General features: G+C 47.7%; 1 protein-coding gene across 1 annotated transcript in view; it reads right to left on the bottom strand.

Annotated features, from left to right (window-relative positions):
* LOC308467792 (putative helicase senataxin) overlaps nt 1–21,387 on the bottom strand; it is a 232,024-nt gene that overhangs the window by 90,901 nt on the left and 119,736 nt on the right. Inside the window, exons 8-12 of the mRNA XM_080989496.1 lie at nt 17,282–17,372; nt 13,890–16,772; nt 11,262–11,364; nt 10,378–10,536; nt 9,655–9,878 (exon numbers count right to left, since the gene is read on the bottom strand). Coding sequence (XP_080845622.1) covers nt 9,655–9,878; nt 10,378–10,536; nt 11,262–11,364; nt 13,890–16,772; nt 17,282–17,372 — 3,460 coding nt within the window. The remainder of the gene's footprint in view (nt 1–9,654; nt 9,879–10,377; nt 10,537–11,261; nt 11,365–13,889; nt 16,773–17,281; nt 17,373–21,387) is intronic.

The raw sequence follows: 21,387 nt of genomic DNA, 5'->3' as shown, positions 1-21,387 counted from the left end.
ATGAGGAAAATAGAACGATTTTTGAAAGAAAAAAAGGTGCAGAAGATCCCGGCAGAAAAGAAAGACCAACTGAATGCCCCAATAGGAAACGAGGAGATAAAAGAGGCCATAAAGGAACTGAAAAGGGGGAAAGCCCCTGGAAACAGATGGATTTACATCAGGCTACTATAAAGAACTGAGAGATGCTTTAATGACACCATTGAAAGAAGTCATGAACATTATTTTAAAAGAAAGAGGCATCCCTGAAACGTGGAAAGAAGCATTTATTACACTTATCCCTAAACAGGACTCAGATTTAACACAAGTTAAAAATTACAGGCCTATTTCACTGCTTAATACAGACTATAAGATATTTGCATGGATTTTAGCGAACAGATTGAAAAAGATATTGCAAGAAATTATTCACAAAGATCAAGCGGGTTTCCTTCCAGGCAGGCAGATGAATATAAGAAATGTAATTAATATTTTGGAGTATCTGACTGCCAGGAATGAGAAACAAACTATATTAATGTTTGTAGATGCTGAAAAGGCCTTTGACAATATTGCTTGGGATTTTATGTTGAAGAACTTGGAATATATGGATGTGGGGATAGAGTTTTTTAATGGGATAAAGGCAATTTATACAGAGCAGAAAGCAAAATTAATTGTTAATAATGTGATTACAGAAGATATCAAAATAACAAAAGGAACTAGACAGGGATGTCCACTCTCACCACTGCTATTTATAATGGTCCTAGAGGTTTTTTTGAGGTCGATGAGACAAAATGAATTAATAAAAGGGGTAACAGTTGGTCAGAATGAATACAAAGTGAAAGCCTTTGCAGATGATCTAGTAATTACGATTGAAGAACCATTAGAAAGTGTAAAAGAAATATTGGAAGAGATTGAGAAATTTGGAAATGTGGCAGGGTTCAGACTAAACAAGAAGAAAACTAAAATAATTGCTAAAAATATGGATCAAAGTATGATAGAAATAATGCAACAAAGAATAGAGATAGAGGTGGTGAAAAAGGTAAAATATTTAGGAATTTGGTTAACTCCTAAAAATATTGATTTGTTTCAGAATAATTATACACCAGTCTGGAATGGAATGAGGAAAGATTTGGAGATGTGGGGAAGATTGAAGTTATCTTTTTGGGGTAGAATCTCTATGGTTAAAATGAGTGTTCTTCCAAAGATGTTATTTTTGTTTCAGACTATCCCCATAATAAAGGGGGTAGTAATTTTTAAAGAGTGGCAAAGAGTGCTCTCAAGGTATATCTGGCAGGGTAAGAAGCCGAGAATTAAATTTAAGTTATTAACAGATGCAAAGGAAAGAGGAGGCTTCGCTCTGCCGGACTTGAAACTATACTACGAAGCAGCATGTCTTTGCTGGTTGAAAGAATGGATAAAATTAGAGAATAAGGAGTTATTAGATTTAGAAGGATTTGACAGCAGATTTGGATGGCACGGGTATTTGTGGTGTGAAAAGAATAAAATTCATAAAGGTTTCGGGAACCACATATTTCGGCGCTCACTAATAGAAATATGGGATAGGTACAAAAACCTATTAGAACCCAGAGTTCCACACTGGTTGTCTCCATTAGAGGTTATGAGTGTAAAGAAAATAAATATGAGCGGTAACTGGATTACATATGGTCAATTGATAATCAAAGAAGGAGGAAAATGGAAACTAAAGCCATACGAACAAGTTAGAGAACATGTTTATGACTGGTTGCATTATTTTCAGGTTAATGAAATGTTTAAAAAAGATATCAAAGAAAAGGGTTATGTAGAAAAAGACTCAAAGTTCCAGACAGAAGTGATAAATAATGATTCTAAAATTCTGTCAAAAATGTACAAAATATTGTTGGAATGGAATACGAAAGATGAGGAAGTTAAATCGGTAATGGTACAATGGGCCAAAGATTTTGGTTACAATATACAGTTTGAGGATTGGGAAAAACTGTGGAAGGAGAACTTAAGATTCACTGCTTGTATGGCACTAAAAGAAAATGTTTTACAGATGGTATATCACACCGGTAAAATTAGCAAAAATGTATAAGACGTGTAATAAGTGTTGGAAATGTAAGGAAACAGAAGGAACGTTTTATCACATGTGGTGGGAGTGTAAGAAAGTGAAGGGATTTTGGGAGATGATATACAATGAAATGAAAAAGATGTTAAAATGTACATTTGCAAAGAAACCAGATGTCAGGGGTTCAGGGACAGAGGCACAGGGTAGGCAGGAGATGGAGAGCGATGGGGATGAATCCCAGGACAGCGAGGAAGAGGATGACAATGACTCTAGAGATTCCATGAGTCTTTCCAGCGAATCAGAGGATTCCCAGAAGGGGGCGCCGGTGGTCAAGGCCAGGGGAGCCCCAGGGGGGACGTGTCAGGAGCAGGGGGCCAGCGGGGGATCCCAAAGTGGCAGCTGGGCGTCAGGACCAGCCTCCCCGCCAGAGTGCAGCGAAGGGGGTGGAGGTTCCAGTGTATCAGGGGAGGCGGCTCCGGCAGTAGAGAAAGGAGGGAGGTCGGAGCAAGCCACCCTCCCGGAAGGGGAGGGGAGTAGTGAAGGGAGTAGCGTAGCTGTCAAAAGGAAAGTTAGAGGTTGGGCGCGCGCGCCAAGTTCAAATGTAGAGGCGCGCGGAAGTACAGGGAGCCCGGAGGAGGGGCCAGGTCCCAAAGCCCGCAGGAGGGGGCAAGAGCAGTCTGATTCCGCGTCGGAGGAATCCAGGAGGGGCGAAACCCCAGCGGGCAGAAAGACCCTGCGGAAAAGGAAAGAGAGAAAGAGGTGGAGCAGCGCAAGCCTCTTAAACTGGTGCAGGGGAGGGACGGATTCAGAAGGGACTTCAGCGGTCTAAGCCTAGCAGACGTAGGGCTGCGCGCCTCGGATCTTAAGCAAACAATGAACTGCAATAAACACTTTTGTATATAAGAAAAGAAAGGCGTTGGTCTTTTGTGAGCTGAGACTTGAGGCAGCCCTGACAGTAAGTCCCTTCTCAAAAACTGCAAAAAAATTTTTTTTGCAAAGCTCACGAAGTTTGGCAGACATGACTACTGAGGAGCAGATAACGACCCTGCAAAACGCAGTCGCTGAACTCTCCGTTGCAGTACGGGTCTCTCAGAAGACAGTTGCCGAAGCAGAAGCGCGATGCCAGGATCTGCAAGCCAGGTGGGATCAGGCGTGCAAACAGGGGTTCCCGGGGTCCAGATCAGAGGGAATCGGTCTCGGACGGAGGGGGGGCAATTTAGTAGCCCACTTCGATGGGAACCTGAAGCATTATCCCAATTTCAGAGCAGACGTCCTATACGCGCTGCATTTGCTTCGAAAAGACTTCAAAGATGAGGAGGAGAAAGTAGGCTTTATTGTGTCCCATTTGCATGGGGAAGCTAGAACCTGGTTACGCAATTTGTGGCGCGAAGATGGTCTTGCCCGCAGGGACTCTGACGAATTTATCAAAGCCATGGACGCTTGCTTCCAATCTACCGTTGACGTTGATGTGGCGCACCAGGAGATGCATGGATTGCGGCAGGGCAAGGCTACAGTGCGTCAGTACCATTCTCGCTTTTTTGCATTGCTGAATGTGCTGGGCTGGGAAAAGGACTCCCTGGCAGTGAGAGACTTGTTCTGGGAGGGGCTTCATGGCTCAGTAAAAGATGAGCTGGCTAGGGGAGACAGACCTCAAACCCTAGCAGACGTCGTGCAGAGGGCACTCACGATAGGGGTGCGCCACGAAGAACGCCCTTGGCACAGTGAGGAGGGGCGTCACGTCCGCCCACCAGCTAGAGCGCCTCCTTTTCTTCTTCCCAGGGACCTGGGACGTACAAATCCCTCGCCTATGCTGAAGGGAGGGGAGGAACCAATGGATCTGGGTGGTGCAAAGGCTCAGCCAGCTGCCGGAGCCTCAGCGTCCGGAGCAGTCAAGGCGAAGCCTCCTAGAGGGACCAGGAAGTGTTACATCTGTGACAGTGCACAGCACATGGCTAAAGAGTGTCCCCAGAGGCTCCAGAAGCACACTGCAGCCTTAGCAACAGTAACAGGGGAAGCGTTTCAAGGAGAACAGTTTCAGGGAAACGAGAATGCCTGGCTGGAAGCAGAGATGCTGGGGCTCCGCCAGGCAAGTCAGTGAAGCAGTCCCCAGCGCTTTTGCAGCCTACAGACCCCTTACCACCCAAGCCAGTGGTGCAGCTCACTGCTACTCTCCAGCTACCTAATGGACTCACCCTGGAAGTCCCCATTACGATTGACTCAGGGAGCAACGCAGACTTCGTGGGGATGCAGTTCATCAAGCAGCATCGCATAGCGCTACTACCAGCCACGCTGCCTCTGAACGTAGTCACGGTAGATGGCAGAAAGTTGCTGGGTGGGCAAGTGGTACAACAGACGCCACCCATGCTGCTGAAAATTGGGAATCATCGCGAGGTCATCAGTTTCAATGTCACCCAACTGTCAGACACGCCTATAGTGTTAGGCATGAGTTGGCTGGATAGACACAGCCCATCATTAGCGTGGTACCAGCGGCAGCTCACCTTTGGTTCGTCCTACTGCGCACAACATTGCATCCAGCCCGGCCAGGAGGAGGAGGGCCAGGAGGAAGGGCAACAGTTGCATCTAGGCATGGTGCAGGCAGTGCCCCACAAGTACAAGGGGTTTTTGGAGGTCTTCTGCGAAAAGGAAGCTGACCAATTACCACCCCACCGGCCCTACGACTGTGCAATTGACCTCTTACCAGGGGCGACGCTGCCGACTGCGAAGCTGTATTCCATGTCTGAAGATGAGATGCAGGAACTCCGGGAGTTCATAGATCACAATTTGAAGCGGGGATTCATCCGAGAATCCAAGGCCGTGGGGGGCAGTCCTGTGTTTTTCGTGAAGAAGAAGGACACGCCCCAAAAAAGGCTCATTGTGGACTATAGGGCCATCAACTCGATGACAAAGCCCAAGGCCTTCCCCATGCCCAAGATTGACGACCTGCTCGCGACGGTGAGGAAGGGGAGGATCTTCACCAAGTTGGATCTACGCGGAGCATACAATCTAATACGCATGAGGGAAGGTGACGAGTGGAAGACGGCCATGTTCACGCCGCTGGGCACCTATGAATACAGAGTTATGCCGTTTGGTCTCCAAAATGGCTCCCACTGTTTCCAAGCATTCATGCACCACGTGCTAGCAGGACTCCTCTACAAGAAGTGCGTATGCTTCCTCGACGACATTCTGATCTTCTCAGAATCGCAGGAGACTCACGAGAGAGACGTAAAGGAGGTCCTGCAGAGGCTACGGGAGCACAGACTCTACGCCAAACTGGAGAAGTGCCAGTTCGACGTGACGGAGGTGGATTTCCTGGGCTACCGGCTGTCCGACAAGGGACTAGCCATGGACAGTGCCAAAGTCCGCGCGGTGTTGGACTGGAATAGCCCGCGCAATCGGAAGGAGGTCCAGAGGTTCGTCGGTTTCGCCAACTTTTACCGCAAGTTCATCAGGGGTTTCGCGAAAGAGACGGCAGCTATCACGGACACCCTCAGTTCCAAGAAGAAAAAGTTCACCTGGATGGACCAGGCGGAGCAGTCCTTCAGGAGACTTAAGAGTCTCTTCGCGTCCGAAGACCAGCTGCTACACGTAAATCCCAGCAGGCCCATGCGGGTTGAGACTGACGCATCTGACAGAGCAGTGGGGGCCGTCCTCTTGCAGGAAGATCCGCAAGGGAACTGGAGGCCCTGCGCTTTCTATTCCCGGAAGCTCAGCAAGTCGGAACAGAACTACACCATCTGGGACAGGGAGTTGTTGGCCATCCACGCGGCTTTCAAGGCGTGGCGGCACTTCCTTATCGGAGCCAAGCACACCGTGCAGGTCCGCACGGACCACAAGAACCTAGAGTATTGGCGCACGGCGAAGCTCCAGAGCCAGAGGCACATGAGATGGGCGGAGTTCTTTGCGGATTTCGATTTCTGGATAGAGTATATCCCGGGAGACAACAACGTCATAGCGGATGCGCTCTCCAGGAAACCGCAGTATCTCGAGGAAGCGGCACCAGTGGCAGCCAGGCACATTTTCGCACCGCAAGCGTGGGCGTGCGCTTCCGCCGCCGTGGACCTGGACGCGGTACGACGCGCGCTACAGACGGATCCGTTCGCACAATCCAAGATGGAGGAGGTGCGAAGAGGGACAGCAAAGGACGGCGAATTCCAGATACGCGACGGCCTGCTGACCCGCAAAGGTGCTCTCTACGTGCCGGGAGACGATCTCCGCGCGAAGGTTTTACAGCAGTTACACAACGCACCCAGCGCGGGTCACTTCGGCAAAGAAAAGACGGCGGACTTAGTAGCCAGAGACTTTTGGTGGCCCCAGATGCGGGGAGAGGTCGCGGATTACGTCGCCAGGTGTGACACTTGTCAGAGGTCCAAGCCAGTGCACAAGAAGCCAGCGGGATTGCTGGAACCGCTGGAGACGCCACTACAGCCGTGGGAAAGGGTGGCGCTGGACTTTGTTACTGATCTGCCCAGTTCGCGGGGCAAGACGGCGGTGCTTGTGGTTGTAGACCTGTTCACCAAGATGGTGCACTTCATTCCTTGCGCGAAGGTGGCAACAGCGGAACAGACCGCCAAGCTGTTCATAGACCACGTGTTCCGGGTGCACGGCTTACCGCGGTCCATCCTGTCCGACCGGGGTCGCCAATTCATTTCCAGTTTCTGGCAGAAGCTCCTGGGCATCCTGAATGTCAAGATCAACTTAGCGTCGGCGAGACACCCGCAAACCAACGGCCAAGCGGAGAGGGTCAACGCCATCATGCAGCAGTACCTGCGATGTTACGCCAATCAAAAGCCTGCAACTTGGGTGGACTACTTACCGATGGCCGAGTTTGCCTACAACAACACGAAGCATGCGTCAACGGGGTTGACACCGTTCTTCGCCAACAATGGGCGACATCCCAGAACCTTCCCGGCGTTGGAGACAACGACGCAGGGGGAGTCGCAGGGAGCTGAGCATTTAGCAGCAGAATTGCAGGAGGTCCACGAGGAGCTACGACGGCACTTGGAACTAGCTAAACACGCCTACAAAGTGCAGGCAGACAGGCACAGGAGGGCAGGAGAAGACATCCAGGTGGGGGACTGGGTATGGTTAGCAGCCCAGGCGGTGCCGGCCAAGTCGTTAGCTAAGAAGAAGCTAGGACACAAACAGCTAGGGCCATACCAAGTTGAGGGCAGGATCAATCCCGTAGCTTTTCGGTTGACCCTCCCAGAAGGTTCCCGAATGCACCCGGTCTTTCATAGGTCGGTGCTTACACCCTACAAGGCCCCACACAGATTTCAGGAGCCAGGGACGGCACCAGACCCACGTAGAGAGTCACCAGGGGGGGGGAAGTCACCGAGGACCCCGACACTCAACGAGGTCACGGAAATTCTGGACTCGAGATGGGGGGAGGAGGGAGTGGAATACCTCCTCGCCAGGGAAGGTACCCCGGCCAGCGCCAACAGTTGGGTGCCAGATTATGCTCTGGAGGAACCTCTTCTTAAAGACGAGTTCCATGCACTCTTCCCACACAGGCCCATGCCAGAGGAGTATTTTGACGACTGGCTTTTTACGCCCACACTTTCAGGCAGCACCTTCCGGGGGTTCTCCTCCGCAGAGGAGACCACGCCGGAATCGAGCCCTCCAAGGGGATCGTGCTCGGGGGTGGACACGGACCGCTCTTATTGGTGGGACGATCAACCAGAAGTGGGGTGGCGAAGGGGGCCTTGGCAAGCAGCATCGCCTGAAGTAACAGGGGGAGGGAAGGGTTTGGATGTGTTGGGGGAGGACCCCGGTTTCGAGCACGCATACACTGAACTGGAAGCAGAGGAGATCGACGTCGATGAACTGTATCCAGCATCTACCCCCGCTACAACGGAGCTCCCGGAACCTGCGCCCGAGCAGCGGGAGGGGGGAAGGGGGGGGCTTCGAGGGGGGATGGATGTCAGGGGTTCAGGGACAGAGGCACAGGGTAGGCAGGAGATGGAGAGCGATGGGGATGAATCCCAGGACAGCGAGGAAGAGGATGACAATGACTCTAGAGATTCCATGAGTCTTTCCAGCGAATCAGAGGATTCCCAGAAGGGGGCGCCAGTGGTCAAGGCCAGGGGAGCCCCAGGGGGGACGTGTCAGGAGCAGGGGGCCAGCGGGGGATCCCAAAGTGGCAGCTGGGCGTCAGGACCAGCCTCCCCGCCAGAGTGCAGCGAAGGGGGTGGAGGTTCCAGTGTATCAGGGGAGGCGGCTCCGGCAGTAGAGAAAGGAGGGAGGTCGGAGCAAGCCACCCTCCCGGAAGGGGAGGGGAGTAGTGAAGGGAGTAGCGTAGCTGTCAAAAGGAAAGTTAGAGGTTGGGCGCGCGCGCCAAGTTCAAATGTAGAGGCGCGCGGAAGTACAGGGAGCCCGGAGGAGGGGCCAGGTCCCAAAGCCCGCAGGAGGGGGCAAGAGCAGTCTGATTCCGCGTCGGAGGAATCCAGGAGGGGCGAAACCCCAGCGGGCAGAAAGACCCTGCGGAAAAGGAAAGAGAGAAAGAGGTGGAGCAGCGCAAGCCTCTTAAACTGGTGCAGGGGAGGGACGGATTCAGAAGGGACTTCAGCGGTCTAAGCCTAGCAGACGTAGGGCTGCGCGCCTCGGATCTTAAGCAAACAATGAACTGCAATAAACACTTTTGTATATAAGAAAAGAAAGGCGTTGGTCTTTTGTGAGCTGAGACTTGAGGCAGCCCTGACACCAGACATATTTCTTTTAGGGATTACAGGAAAGGAAATAAGAAGAAAGGACTGTAAACTTTTCCAATATGCAGTTACAGCAGCAAGAATTCTACTGGCCCAGAAATGGAAACAAGAGGAAATACCGACGGTAGAAGAATGGAGACTGAAGCTGACAGACTATGCAGAACTGGACAGACTAACTGGGAAAATCAGATATCTACGAGACCAAAAGTTCATCAAGGACTGGGGGAAATTTGTTGAATATCTGAAAAGAACGTGTGATGTGCAAACAACACTAGTGGGGTTCCAAGAAGCACCGTGAAAGTTGAGATATATTGTTTGAAAGAAATAGAAGTGGGAGGGAAGGTTAACGGCAATATAAACAGAAGAAATGCGTAACTGGGAGGCAAATATGGATGATTGTCAGAGAAGCTGAAGGAAGTCCAAATAGTGTTAAATTTGTGGAAATTCTGATATGATTGTTTATTTGTGTTGGGAAATTAATAAAAATTATTTAAAAAAACAACAACAGAGAGGCCTGGAGGGTGGCATTTGGCCCCTGGGACTGAGGTCCCCACCCTTGTCTCACATCTAAAAGACCATGTTCCCAAGAGATGCAGATTTGTGACCACATGTTACGGGCAACACTTGAAAAGCGGCGGTGTGTGAACCATAATTCCGAAGGCTTCCCTGGAGATGGCAGGAGAAAGCTTCCATCTGCTGCTAATCTTAACAGCTAACTGTCTCTCCTCCTATCCCCCGCCTCCACCTCCGGAAAGTTGGCTGCTGGAGTAGAAATATTCTCTTGCCTCTCTCTGGTCTTCTCTGCCCACCTCTGAGGGAGTTTCAGCTTAACACCTGGCTCATTGGCATACGATTTGTGTAATGGGTAGCAAAATATCTTGCACCTCCCCAAGTCAGAAGTGGGTTATATTGCCTTTTAAAACAAACACTTACAGAAGTCTCCAAGTCCACAGTTGAGCCTGTCAGACAGAAGTCAGAGTTTTGTGGGCTGATTATGGCTTTGGCTAGAGGGCTTCGGTTCAGAAGAAGGAGGGCCTTGAACATTTGCTCCGTTGTCACCAAAGAACTGACCACCACACACCTGACATTCTTATCAACACCGGACAAATTTCCTTGTGTCTTGACAGACAGGAGACAGGCATCCTGCTCTTTCATCTCTGAGAGAGAGCGAGAGAGAGAGAGAGAGAGAGAGAGAGAGAGAGAGAGAGAGAGAGAGATACACAGGGGTACAATTCAGAAACCACAGTGTATGCATTCATTATCATCTAGCATTCAAATCATGATTTGAGAGCTTTTCTAGCATACATATTAACAGACTGTACATTGTTTAGAGTTCTTTGCCTGCTTCCATTTCCCAAAACCGTGGCTTGTAACCCCACTTCAAACAATGGCTTCTGATCTCAATCCATGGCTTCTTGGCTTGCCAGTGGATGATAAACCATGGTTTGTCAACTCAAAACTTCATGCCAAACTATAGTTAAGCTTTCTTAACCACAAAGCTTGGTGCAATACCTGGACTGAGCCAGAATTTCATGCTGAAATAGCAGAAATGGGTCCCCCATCCCAAATCAAATAACTTACTGACACCAAGGGTTGGCTAACATAATTGTTTTGTACACTTACTTATTAGTTTTTTTAAAAAACAACAACACCTACCAGTATAAAACCGAGTCACATAGCCCACATGGCGTAATGGACAGCTCTCTGCCTTGCCTTCTTTGCTACAGAAGTTTTGCTTTTCAGACAATATTAAGAACACCAAGTCACATTCCTTTGGGTGCAGCTGTTTGTCTAAATTGCTTCTTGAGATGTTAACTGGAGAAGTAATTTGAACACAACAAAAATATGCAAGCATTTAGCCACATACAGATACAACTACGTTGTTACCAAAAGCTCTTAATAAAACAGTAGGCATGTCGCGCACAAGTTGCTACAGCTGAACTTTGAATTCCAGATGTTTTTGGTTACCCAGTCGCACATTCTAATAAATATTCACTCAATTTAGTTGTATGAGCTTTTTCATTGGTGAGACCTGCTGAGGTCCATTTTGGAGAGAGAAAGCATTCTGGGTATTGCGATAAAGCAGGCACACCTCGTTTTTTTCCTTTTTAATCAAATAATATTGATTTTTATTCATTATTCATTTCATCATTTGCAGCACCTGGATATCAGTTTGTTTGTCACAGATATTGGTTTATTTTATTTCATAAAATTTATACACCGCTTGTTTGGTTTTTCACAACTTCAAAGCAGTTTACCAAAAGATTAAAACAATAAAATAATTGGTAAAAAAATTATTTAAAACATTTTTTAAAAATCAAATCAACGAGAAACTGAAAACAGGCTAAAATACACATCAACATTCTGTGTTGGGCAGAAAAGCAAAAAAGATACAGGCAGAATAAAGTATAATAGCCCTTGACTGCTCACCCCAACAGTCTGTTAACACAAGCACTTCTGTTATCTACTACAACCACCATTAAAAACAGGACTGCATTTCTACTTCCCATTTGTTTATATGCAGTGAAATTCTCACTCACTTGTAAAATCTGCTTCATTTGTGTCTGCATTGAAGTTCAGCAAATTCAACTCAAAAGGCCTTTGCTCTTTTGATTTCTGGTTCTCTAGCCACTCCTGTGCCATCTGCAGGGAAATGGAAGCATAGGCTTAAGAGACTGCTCTTCCACCACATGTGGGCTGCTAAAACCATTGGGCAGGATTCCCTGCTCATAAACGGGGCCCAGAGAGTCTGTGGCTCACCACAGTTAACTTTATTGACTGATTTTCACAGAGAGCAAGAGGAGTTACAGTCTAAGGAAATAATAAAATCCCTGCTTGCAGCAGCCCAACAACTGGTGGCACAAAACTGGAGAAATTTAGCAAACTTGCAACTTTTCTTATGAGGACAAAAGGTATGGACAGTGATATTAACGAAGAAACTTACCAAATATATGAAAGCTCTATATTGAACATAAGACTCCAACCATTTTATGGACATATGATGTTCTGTTATTACTTTCCTGTTTGGGAATCCATCGAATTAGCAGCCTCCATCTACTCATGGACAATTGTGATGCAATGTATTTTGTTAAATACACATGCTCTCGCTTAGTGGGATTGGGAGGGAGGACTGTATTGCTTTAAAAAAAAGTCTATTGATGTATTAGCATAATTTTGATGCATACATTTGTAAAACTAAATAAAAACATTCAACACCTGCCCCATCCAAAAAAAACCCAAATGGGACACTTTTAACCCCGCTCCCCCTTGCCAAAAAACCCTAGAGTCCACTACTACACTAGTGCAACAGTTAGGCTTACAAAAATTCCTTTTGCATGAACGAGACACCTCTTTTTTCTTTATTCCCCCCCCCCCCAAAAAAAAAACTAGGTGCGTCCTATAGGGCGGTGCGTCCTATGGGGCGAAAAATACGGTATTTGTTTGAAAATATTGGATCTGTATTTTTGTCAAAATATTTTTGAAAAATGTAATTAAAAAAGCAATTTCACAGAAAAAAACAAAACATGGAAAAGAAATGGGTGACCTATAGGGACCTACTGGACCTCACAGAAGAGGGTGTGATGCTTAAGAACAGGCATAGGCAAACTCGGCCCTCCAGCTGTTTTGGGACTACAACTCCCATCATCCCTGACCACTGGTCCTGTGAGCTAGGGATGATGGGAATTGTAGTCCCAAAACATCTGGAGGGCCGAGTTTGCCTATGCCTGCTTAAGAAGTTAGAGGATAAAAAGGATTGGTTGATCAATTGGTTGCAATACTATCAACTGATTGAAGTATTTAAACAAGGTAAGAAGCATGGGTTTATTAATCAAAGCTCTCAGTTTGAAAAAGAGTTATTAGAGAACAGAGAAAAACTAATTTCAAAGATGTATAAGAGGCTTTTAGGATGAGAAACTAAAGATTGAAATAGATAAATCTGCTATGATCCACTGAACTAGCGATGTGGGCACAATATAGAGATGAAGGCATAGGGAAAACTGTAGAAATTGAATATAAAATTCTCAGTGTGTTATGTTTTGAAAGAAAACTTTATGAAAATGACTCACAGATGGTACTTGGCACCGAGTAAGCTAGCAAAAATGTACAAATCAGAGTCAGGCTTATGTTGGAAATGTAAAGAAGCAGAAGACACTTTTTACCAGATGTGGTGGACATGTAAAGTGGCTAAGAGTTTTTGGGAGATGGTTTATAATGAGGTTAAAAAATTACATAAGGTGATGCTCCCAAAAAACTCCAAGGCATTTCTCTTAGGGATAACTGGGTCAGATGTTTCAAGAAGACAGACGAACCAATTGTATGCTACAACAGCAGCAAGAGTACTCTATGCACAAAAATGGCGAAATCAGGAGACACCTACTAAAGAAGAGTGGCAGTTTAAACTGACAGAATACAGTGGTGCCTCGCAAAACGAAATTAATTCGTTCCGCGAGTTTTGTCGTCTTGCGATTTTTTTCCTCTTGCGAAGCACAGTGTCGGGAAAGTTTTGGAAAAGCTTCAAAAATCACCAAAGTCTTTAAAAACCTCAAAAAAGGCTACCACACCGCGTTCTATGAGTTGCTCCTCAAAGTCAAGTCGCAACTGTATTAACGGTGTTAAGAAAAAGGAAACAAACTTGCAAGACGTTTCCGTCTTGCGAAGCAAGCCCATAGGGAAAATCGTCTTGCGAAGCAGCTCAAAAACCAAAAAACCCTTTCGTCTAGCGAGTTTTTTGTCTTGCGAGGCATTCGTCTTGCGAGGTACCACTGTATGCCGAATTGGCAAACTTAACTATGGAAATTAGAGATCAAGAAGAGGTAGGTTTTAAGGAGGAGTGGAAACCTTTTGTTGAATATTTAAAGAATTATTGTAAACATGTTAAAATGTAGGTAGGATTTGAATGAAGAACAGCAACTGAATACTTGTTGTTGAGTACAGTGTGGAAAAGACAAGGTATAGAATATTGATAATATGCAGCAAATTTAAAAATTACGGGGGAAACCATGGAGGGGGGCGGGGAAGTTGAACACAAAATGGATGTGTATTTGGAAACATGTGTCAACTTGTCAACTTTTGAAATTGAGAGACAGAGAGAGAGTTTAATTGCAGCTAGTGGGAGGATTTCCTTTGAGGAGGAAAGAGAAAAACGAGGTGGTCTGTTGCCAGCTTACCGTTTCAAATGCATTTAGCATCATTAAGGGGAAGAAAGTATTGAAGTAGTCATTGTAATCCTCAAACTTGGCTGTGACAGGGGCAACAATAGACTGAAGGAGATGGCTTGGTGGCCCAAACAGTTTAAAGTTTGCAAACATGTCATAGTTCCACTTCAGCACCTCTCTGGTGAAAATCCCATGGTCTCTCTGCTGGGCATTCACAATGTTTGCTTGTGCAAAGGGTTGGTGCACTTTGTTCCAAGAACCAGCTCTGGGGGTGGGCAGCGCCATGACAATATGGTTATTTTGCACATTCAGCAACTGAGGGGTGTTGTTTGAAATCCGAGGCTGGAGAATGCTGCTCAGCGTCGGGGTCTTGAACTGCAAGTCATCATCACTACCCTGCAGTGGGCTTGCAGATATATTGACTTCCATGTTTGAGAGGTAACTGCCATCTTCTATTTGTGAACACAGTTCCATGTCCACTGGATCCAACTGTGTAAGAAAGAAGCCGTCACCATCTTTGTTCTCATTCAGTTGGGGCTCTCTCTTTTTCAAAGCCACATCCTCGTCACATGGGCTAGAGGAGGGATCTGGAAAGGTCAAATGATTGGTTTTACTAGCTCCAGCAGAACTTTCCTTCTGATTTTCCACCCCCACCATACTGGCAGACTGCACAGGTCTTAGCTCTGCCGCTTTGGGTTTTTTGGCTGGCTGAGCCTCCTGAGTTTCTCCGTGAGTACACTGACAATTCTCTCTCTCTTTGGGGTTTGTCTGCCTATAGAGCTGACGTTTTTGGCAGGCAAAATTGTTCTTATTTCTAGTAGGTAGTTGCTGAGCATTTACTAATTGTGATGTCCTTTCCTGGGGAACATCCACCTCGCCAACAATTTCCCTGTAACTGCGCAACTCAGGAAGACTGTCCTGTGTGCACTGAGCATTTTCGGCTGCTCTTTGGACTTTCTCTGATAGGCCATGTTTTTCTGTCACTAAGGTTGGGGCTGGCATATGTTGGATTTCGTTGGGTGGGACCAGAGCAGGAGTAGATCTTGCCAGTTTTGCCAGCAGTGGTTTTTTACTGTGCATGCTTGGCTTGATGCTTCCCTTGGGACTTTCTCTAGCTGTTTTAACCTGCCCATATTCTGCAGAGCTCTTCCCTGGCTGAATAGTGGATTCTTTGACAGCAGGTGCTGACCCTGAAGGACTGGCAGATGCTGATGTACTGGGCAGAACTGGATCTGTGCACCTGGAACAGCTTCCATTGCCAGCACATATCCCTGTGAAATTTGAGCATACCACTGCATTTCCCTTGCCGATGTGGCCTTCACGAGCTGCTGTATGATGTATGAGGTCTGGAGCAGTCAATGGCTCTTGCTCTGGGGCACTGAATTTCTTCTCAAGGCACACGTCCACTTGCCCTTTCCTGCTCTCTCTACCAGCTTTCATTTTGTTTTCATCCTCATCTGAAGAAGCGTCAGAAATAATGACTTGGTTTGGGGAATCATCTGCATCAGCAGACAACTTGTTGCTCTCTCGGGCAGACAAAGTTTGAACAGCTCCTTTAGCTTTCTTCTTAATGCATTTTTGGTGACGGATGATGCTTTCCTGGCTAGAGTCAATGGGTAAACTGCTTCCTTTAGCACACACAACAGAGGCCTTGCCTGAGCTTGCCTCTGATTTGCAAGGCAATGTGTCTGATGTGCTGCCTCTGGCTACAATGATTTCACTCCTCTGCCCTTCCTGGCTCTTTGTTCTGTCTCTGACCAACTGCAGCTTTTCTGTTCCTGGCTCCAGATTGGTATTTCCTCTCCTACTGCTTTCAGGTAACAGTTTTAATTGCAGGGTGCTGTCTGGTTTCAGAGATCTGATTTTGCTTGTAAGGTCATTTAGACCAACCTTTCTCTCCAAAGCACTGCTGCTGTTACCATTCTTTTCTGGAAGAGATCTGGAAGAACTGGGCTTCTCCTTTGTGCTGAAGTCTTTGGTCTCCAGGTCTTGAAAACCGAGGCCAAAGCTTTGGTAGAAGGGATCTTGCTTGTTTTGGACCCCTGGCCATTGATGAGACACCACATTTTTCTGGGCATCCATGTGTCTGTTTGCTAACACAGACAAGCAGGGTAGGTGCTCATTGTCCATATTCATTGGACACCTGTCTTCCTGCCTTTTGTGGTTCATCAGGAAAGTAGGTGAAGTTACACAAACAGGAGGGCTCTTCACAAGGGAGGAAGGATTTAACGATTTGCTCATGATGCTCCATATGATCTCCTTCAGAGTGTTCTGTAATTCTAGAGCCTGCTGGGAACTCAGCTCCCAGTGCTTGTGGCTACGGCGAAGCAAGTTGAGTTCATCAAGGAACTGCTTACAAGTGGGTGACTGCACAACCTGATACCCTTCCTTCAGGATGTTACGGATCAGTTTCATGCAGGCAAACTGTATGGGTTCAGGTTCCCAAGATGGTGATGTCACTGTGCTTCTTAAGCTATTCCTGACTACTCTTCTCTCAATGCCAGGCATGAACACCGTACTTGGAAGCATGACACATTTCACCACTATCCACACCCACATTTCTGAGCTGATCCACAGAAAATGAAGGCAATTTTTCTTAAGGCTGCACTCAACAACAGACACCAAGATCCAGATGAAGAACTCAGACACTTTGTCACAAGTCTCAACAGTGCCACTGAGGACATTTTGGATTTCCAAACACAGGTGATGAATGACCACTATGCTGTAGGCAATCCCCAGGTCCTTCAGGTCCATAAGGGAGTGGATAAAAGGGATGAACCATAAAAAAGTGCTGTTGTGCAACTGCATGTCTTGGCCGATGTCAGAATGTAACAGGTCGGTCAGAGTCTGGATATCTTTGTACAAGTAGAGGCAGTAATCAGGACAAATGGTATCCTGAAACAGGAAACAGGAAGTCAATGTTTAGCAGCATGTTCTCAACTTTCCTGCTCTGCATATCCAACAACAACCCGCCTCACTTCAAGGATTTCACTAGGAGGGGAAAGGGGGATTTGTCACCCTTCAAGTGTTGCTGGACTTCAAATTCCATCAGCCCCAGCTAGCATGGCCAACAATCAGAGATTATGGGAGTTGTAGCCACAGGTCCCCTGTCCCTATACTAGTCACTATACAGTGATCTTTTTTTTTGGGGGGGGGGGGTATTGCCAGCCAACAAGGCTAGAAACATTTTTTTAAAAAATGAAAAAAAGACAAGGTTTTCAAGGGGGTGAATTCTGTCGCCAATAAAAAACCACCCTTCAAACAAACATGGAGGAGGAAAACTGCTTCTGTTCTAGAGGACAGATGTGATTTGATACTTCTCTATAACTATAATCCAGAACCGTCCACATAGCCATGTTTCAAGCATGGAAGAAGACAGTAAGATAGATCAACAAGCAAGTTACCTTGTGGGGCTTTTCAATGTGGTAGTCATACGCCAGTTGGCTGCAAGTGACAAATTCATCTCCATAGTCCGACATGGGCTCAGATTTAGTCCTTCAAAAATATTAAGAAAGCCAAGGGTTTTGTCAGGAGCCAGTCATGTGAAGGTCAGCAATAAAAAAACACTGGTGTCAGTGAAGTTAGCTCTTTATTCAAAGAAACAAAAACAGTGCAGGCCTAGTGATCCCAGCAACTCTTCCCAGTAGGTCTTGGCCCAATGCAGAAGCTGCAAGGACTGAAGGTCCCTGCCCTCCCACAGCTGCCTATGGTCTCTCCTCTCCAGGGGTTTTTCCAAGCAGTCGGAGACTACGTCTGCACGCAACCAATCTCTCCTCTGCTCTTTTCATTTCTCTGCATGTTCTGGGAGGCCGGGGGGAGCGGAGCTGGTCACAGAAGGGAGACACTCCTTAGTCCTTCAGCAGCCTGCCTCTTCTTGGTCTACTGGCCCCCTTCCTCTCCAGCCTCTGAATTATGACTTTCTGCCCCAGCTTCTTCCTGTTCACTAAACCCTGTTACCTCTTCAGCTTCCAACACCACCTACTCCCAGTCCGCTCCCTCTTCTTCCTCTGACCACTCTTCAGCATCCCACCATCAGTCCCCTGGCTCTGAGCCTTCTTCCCCTGGAGGATCCCTTGGGGGTTCTCCAGCTGGCACCTCCCACCACTCCCCCGCATCCAGACAGTCCATGACAGGTTTAAACCATTAGCTACTTATTTAAATGTGTAGTACACACTATTCTGAAAGCTCGAGATTGGGGGGGGGGGCGGGGCAGGCAGAAAAGAACAGAATAAAATGTAATTAAGCTCAGTGTTATTTCCTCACTGACTTGGAGTCCCAAGACTATGGGAATGATTATGGTCTTACAATGTAATTTGTCACAAGGAGTACTTAAATTATTCTCAAACTTAAACTGAGACCCAGGTTCTGCTCAAATGCCTGCTTCAAATTTAACACTAAGATATAGTTTACGTGAAGGAGAAATTTCCATTTTCCTTCATCTTGTCAGGATCCATTTTGAGCCTTTAGGACTCCATATGCTGTATTAGTTTTATCATCTGTGTATGAACTTTGACTGACCTATTCTAACAGAGAAAAAACATTATTTTTAACCAAGAAGTTATGTGTTCCCAGTGTCCTGGTACACTGAGAGAACAAACTCTGACGGAATGCAATGTCACGGGACTGCCAAGGGACGCCTTGGAGTCGGGGAAGAAAAGAGTCAGAGTGGGAACAGTCAGAAGGAAACGGTCGGCAGATGACGGAAGGGGAAGAGGGGGAGAGCCAGGAGGAGGCAAGGCTCTCCGATGCTGAAGCAGAGCCCCAGCACCGCACAGGGAGCTCAGGTACAGGCGGGGAGCCTATGCCTGTGCCTTCGGCACAGGAAAGGAGAGGGTTAAAGCGCAGGGATCAGAGAGGTCCCATGAACATTCCAGCCATCTCTTCTGTTGGAGGAGAAGCAGGAGAAGACCACTCCCCGAATCTGAACCAGACGATTCGGATGCCTGATTGTACTGTGCTGCTTTTACATATGCAAAATAAAGAACTGTAAATACCTCTCTGAGTGAGCAGAGGGTGCTTATTGCGAATAGCATACACAAACCATCACATGTAAGCATATAATCACTGTGACAATGGATAAAAGAATGCTAGGCATAACAGAACTTGCATTTAACCTTAGGTCAATAGGACTGATGTATTAATCACAGATAATGGAAAGCAGATGTTGATAGACAAATGATAAACAGGGTGATTAACCAAAAGACATTGATAAATGATTAATGAAGACATTGTTAAAAGGAGGAGTTTGGGGTGGGCTCTCTCACTGGTCTAGAACAGGTTTTCAACCTTTTTGAGTCCATGGATCCCTTGACCAACTACATTCTTTCTGTGGCACCCCTGTGGGGCTCAGGAGCCCGGTTACATTTCCCCTTACCTGCAGAACTGGCAGCCTCTCACCCTTTTTCAAACACCCTCCCTCATGGAGTGTTCCCTCAGCCTCCTCTCCTCTTCCCTCTCATTGGGAGTCCTCCAGGTAGCTGTTGCAGTCCCTGGTCTGAGCTGTGCCCCCTGCCCCAAAGAGAAGTGTCTCCTCACACTGTCCATTCCCAACAGCAAGAGCTGGTGGGCTGACTGGCTGGGCCCCTTGAGTCTGCTTGCTTACTCCGAGGCTGCCTCAGCTCCTGGCAACCAGCACCCCCTGACCAGCCCCAAAGGCACCACTCGCCTGGGGAGCTTGTAGCCAGGGCTGCTGCAACAAACAGCTGTGCAAGCCTATGGGAGGCAGAGATGCGAGGGAGTGAAGGAAAGAGGGACAGAGGCCCATGTTGCTCGCTGCACCCCTGACCATCATCCAAGGCACCCCAGGGTGTCACGACACACATTTTTTGAAGCCACTGGTCGAGATTGATGTCAGTGGGTTGCAATAGTTGTAGGAAAGTTTTCTATAATCCTGTGATTGGTGAAGTAGAAATCACATGTTAGTTTAGAAGTGTATAAGTGTCAGGGCTGCCTCAAGTCTCAGCTCACAAAAGACCAACGCCTGTCTCTTCTTATATACAAAAGTGTTTATTGCAGTTCATTGTTTGCTTCACATCCGAGGCGCGCAGCCCTACGTCTGCTAGGCTGAGACCGCTGAAGTCCCCTCTGAATCCGTCCCTCCCTTGCACCAGTTTAAGAGGCTTGCGCTGCTCCACCTCTTTCTCTCTTTCCTTTTCCGCAGGGTCTTTCTGCCTGCTGGGGTTTCGCCCCTCCTGGATTCCTCTGACGCGGAATCAGACTGCTCTTGCCCCCTCCTGCGGGCTTTGGGACCTGGCCCCTCCTCCGGGCTCCCTGTACTTCCGCGCGCCTCTACATTTGAACTTGGCGCGCACGCGCCCAACCTCTAACCTTCCTTTTGACAGCTACACTACTCCCTTCACTACTCCCCTCCCCTTCCGGGAGGGTGGCTTGCTCCGACCTCCCTCCTTTCTCTGCTGCCGGAGCCGCTTCCCCTGATACACTGAAACCTCCACCCCCTTCGCTGCACTCTGGCGGGGAGGCTGGTCCTGACGCCCAGCTGCCACTTTGGGAATCCCCGCTGGCCCCCTGCTCCTGACACGTCCCCCCTGGGGCTCCCCTGGCCTTGACTACCGGCGCCCCCTTCTGGGAATCCTCTGATTCGCTGGAAAGACTCATGGAATCTCTTGAGTCATTGTCATCCTCTTCCTCGCTGTCCTGGGATTCATCCCCATCGCTCTCCATCTCCTGCCTACCCTGTGCCTCTGTCCCTGAACCCCTGACAATAAGAGATTATGTTTGAGAGCACCAAAACACAGGAATTTTTTAGGAGACTGACCCTATTATGTTGTTGTTGGCATCAGTCTGTCTTGAACAGTGCTTTTTTTCTAGAAAAAGAGGTGCAGGAACTCCCATTTTTTTTGATGGACAATACTAAATTGTTGAGCTTATTTTAGGGGGGAGCCAAAGTTGCTAAGCCTTTTTTTAGGGAGAAAACACTTTTGGGGGGGCACACTTCTCTGCCCCACTGCCACATTACAAAGTCGCCTCTGACGTGCTGCCCCACAGCCTCCGACACAAAGCCACGAGTGGCAGGATGCAGCCCAAAGCCTCTGACACGCAGCTCTGGGTGCCGTGACGCTATACAGCTGCCAGTATGCTATGAAGAGGTGGCGGAACTCAGTTCTGGCTGGAAAAAAGCCCTGGTCTGGAGAGACAAGGGTGTGCGCCTCTGGGGATTAAGCCAAACCACTGTGTTAGCAGCACCAAAGTGACTTGGAGGAGTCTTTTTCCATTCTTGAACTAACCCCTTCAGATCTAAGGCTGGTGATCATGGATGAGTATGCTGATAACCCAGATTAGAGGCATTAGAATCATAGAATCATAGAGTTGGAAGAGACCACAAGGGCCATCGAGTCCAACCCCCTGCCAAGCAGGAAACACCATCAGAGCACTCCTGACATATGGTTCTCAAGCCTCTGCTTAAAGACCTCCAAAGAAGGAGACTCCACCACACTCCTTGGCAGCAAATTCCACTGTCGAACAGCTCTTACTGTCAGGAAGTTCTTCCTAA

Source organism: Podarcis pityusensis (genome assembly GCF_964106645.2).
Source record: "Podarcis pityusensis genome assembly, chromosome: W".
NCBI lineage: Eukaryota > Metazoa > Chordata > Lepidosauria > Squamata > Lacertidae > Podarcis > Podarcis pityusensis.
Note: the sequence above shows the minus strand (reverse complement) of the source record. Positions and strands in the feature narration are given on the sequence as shown.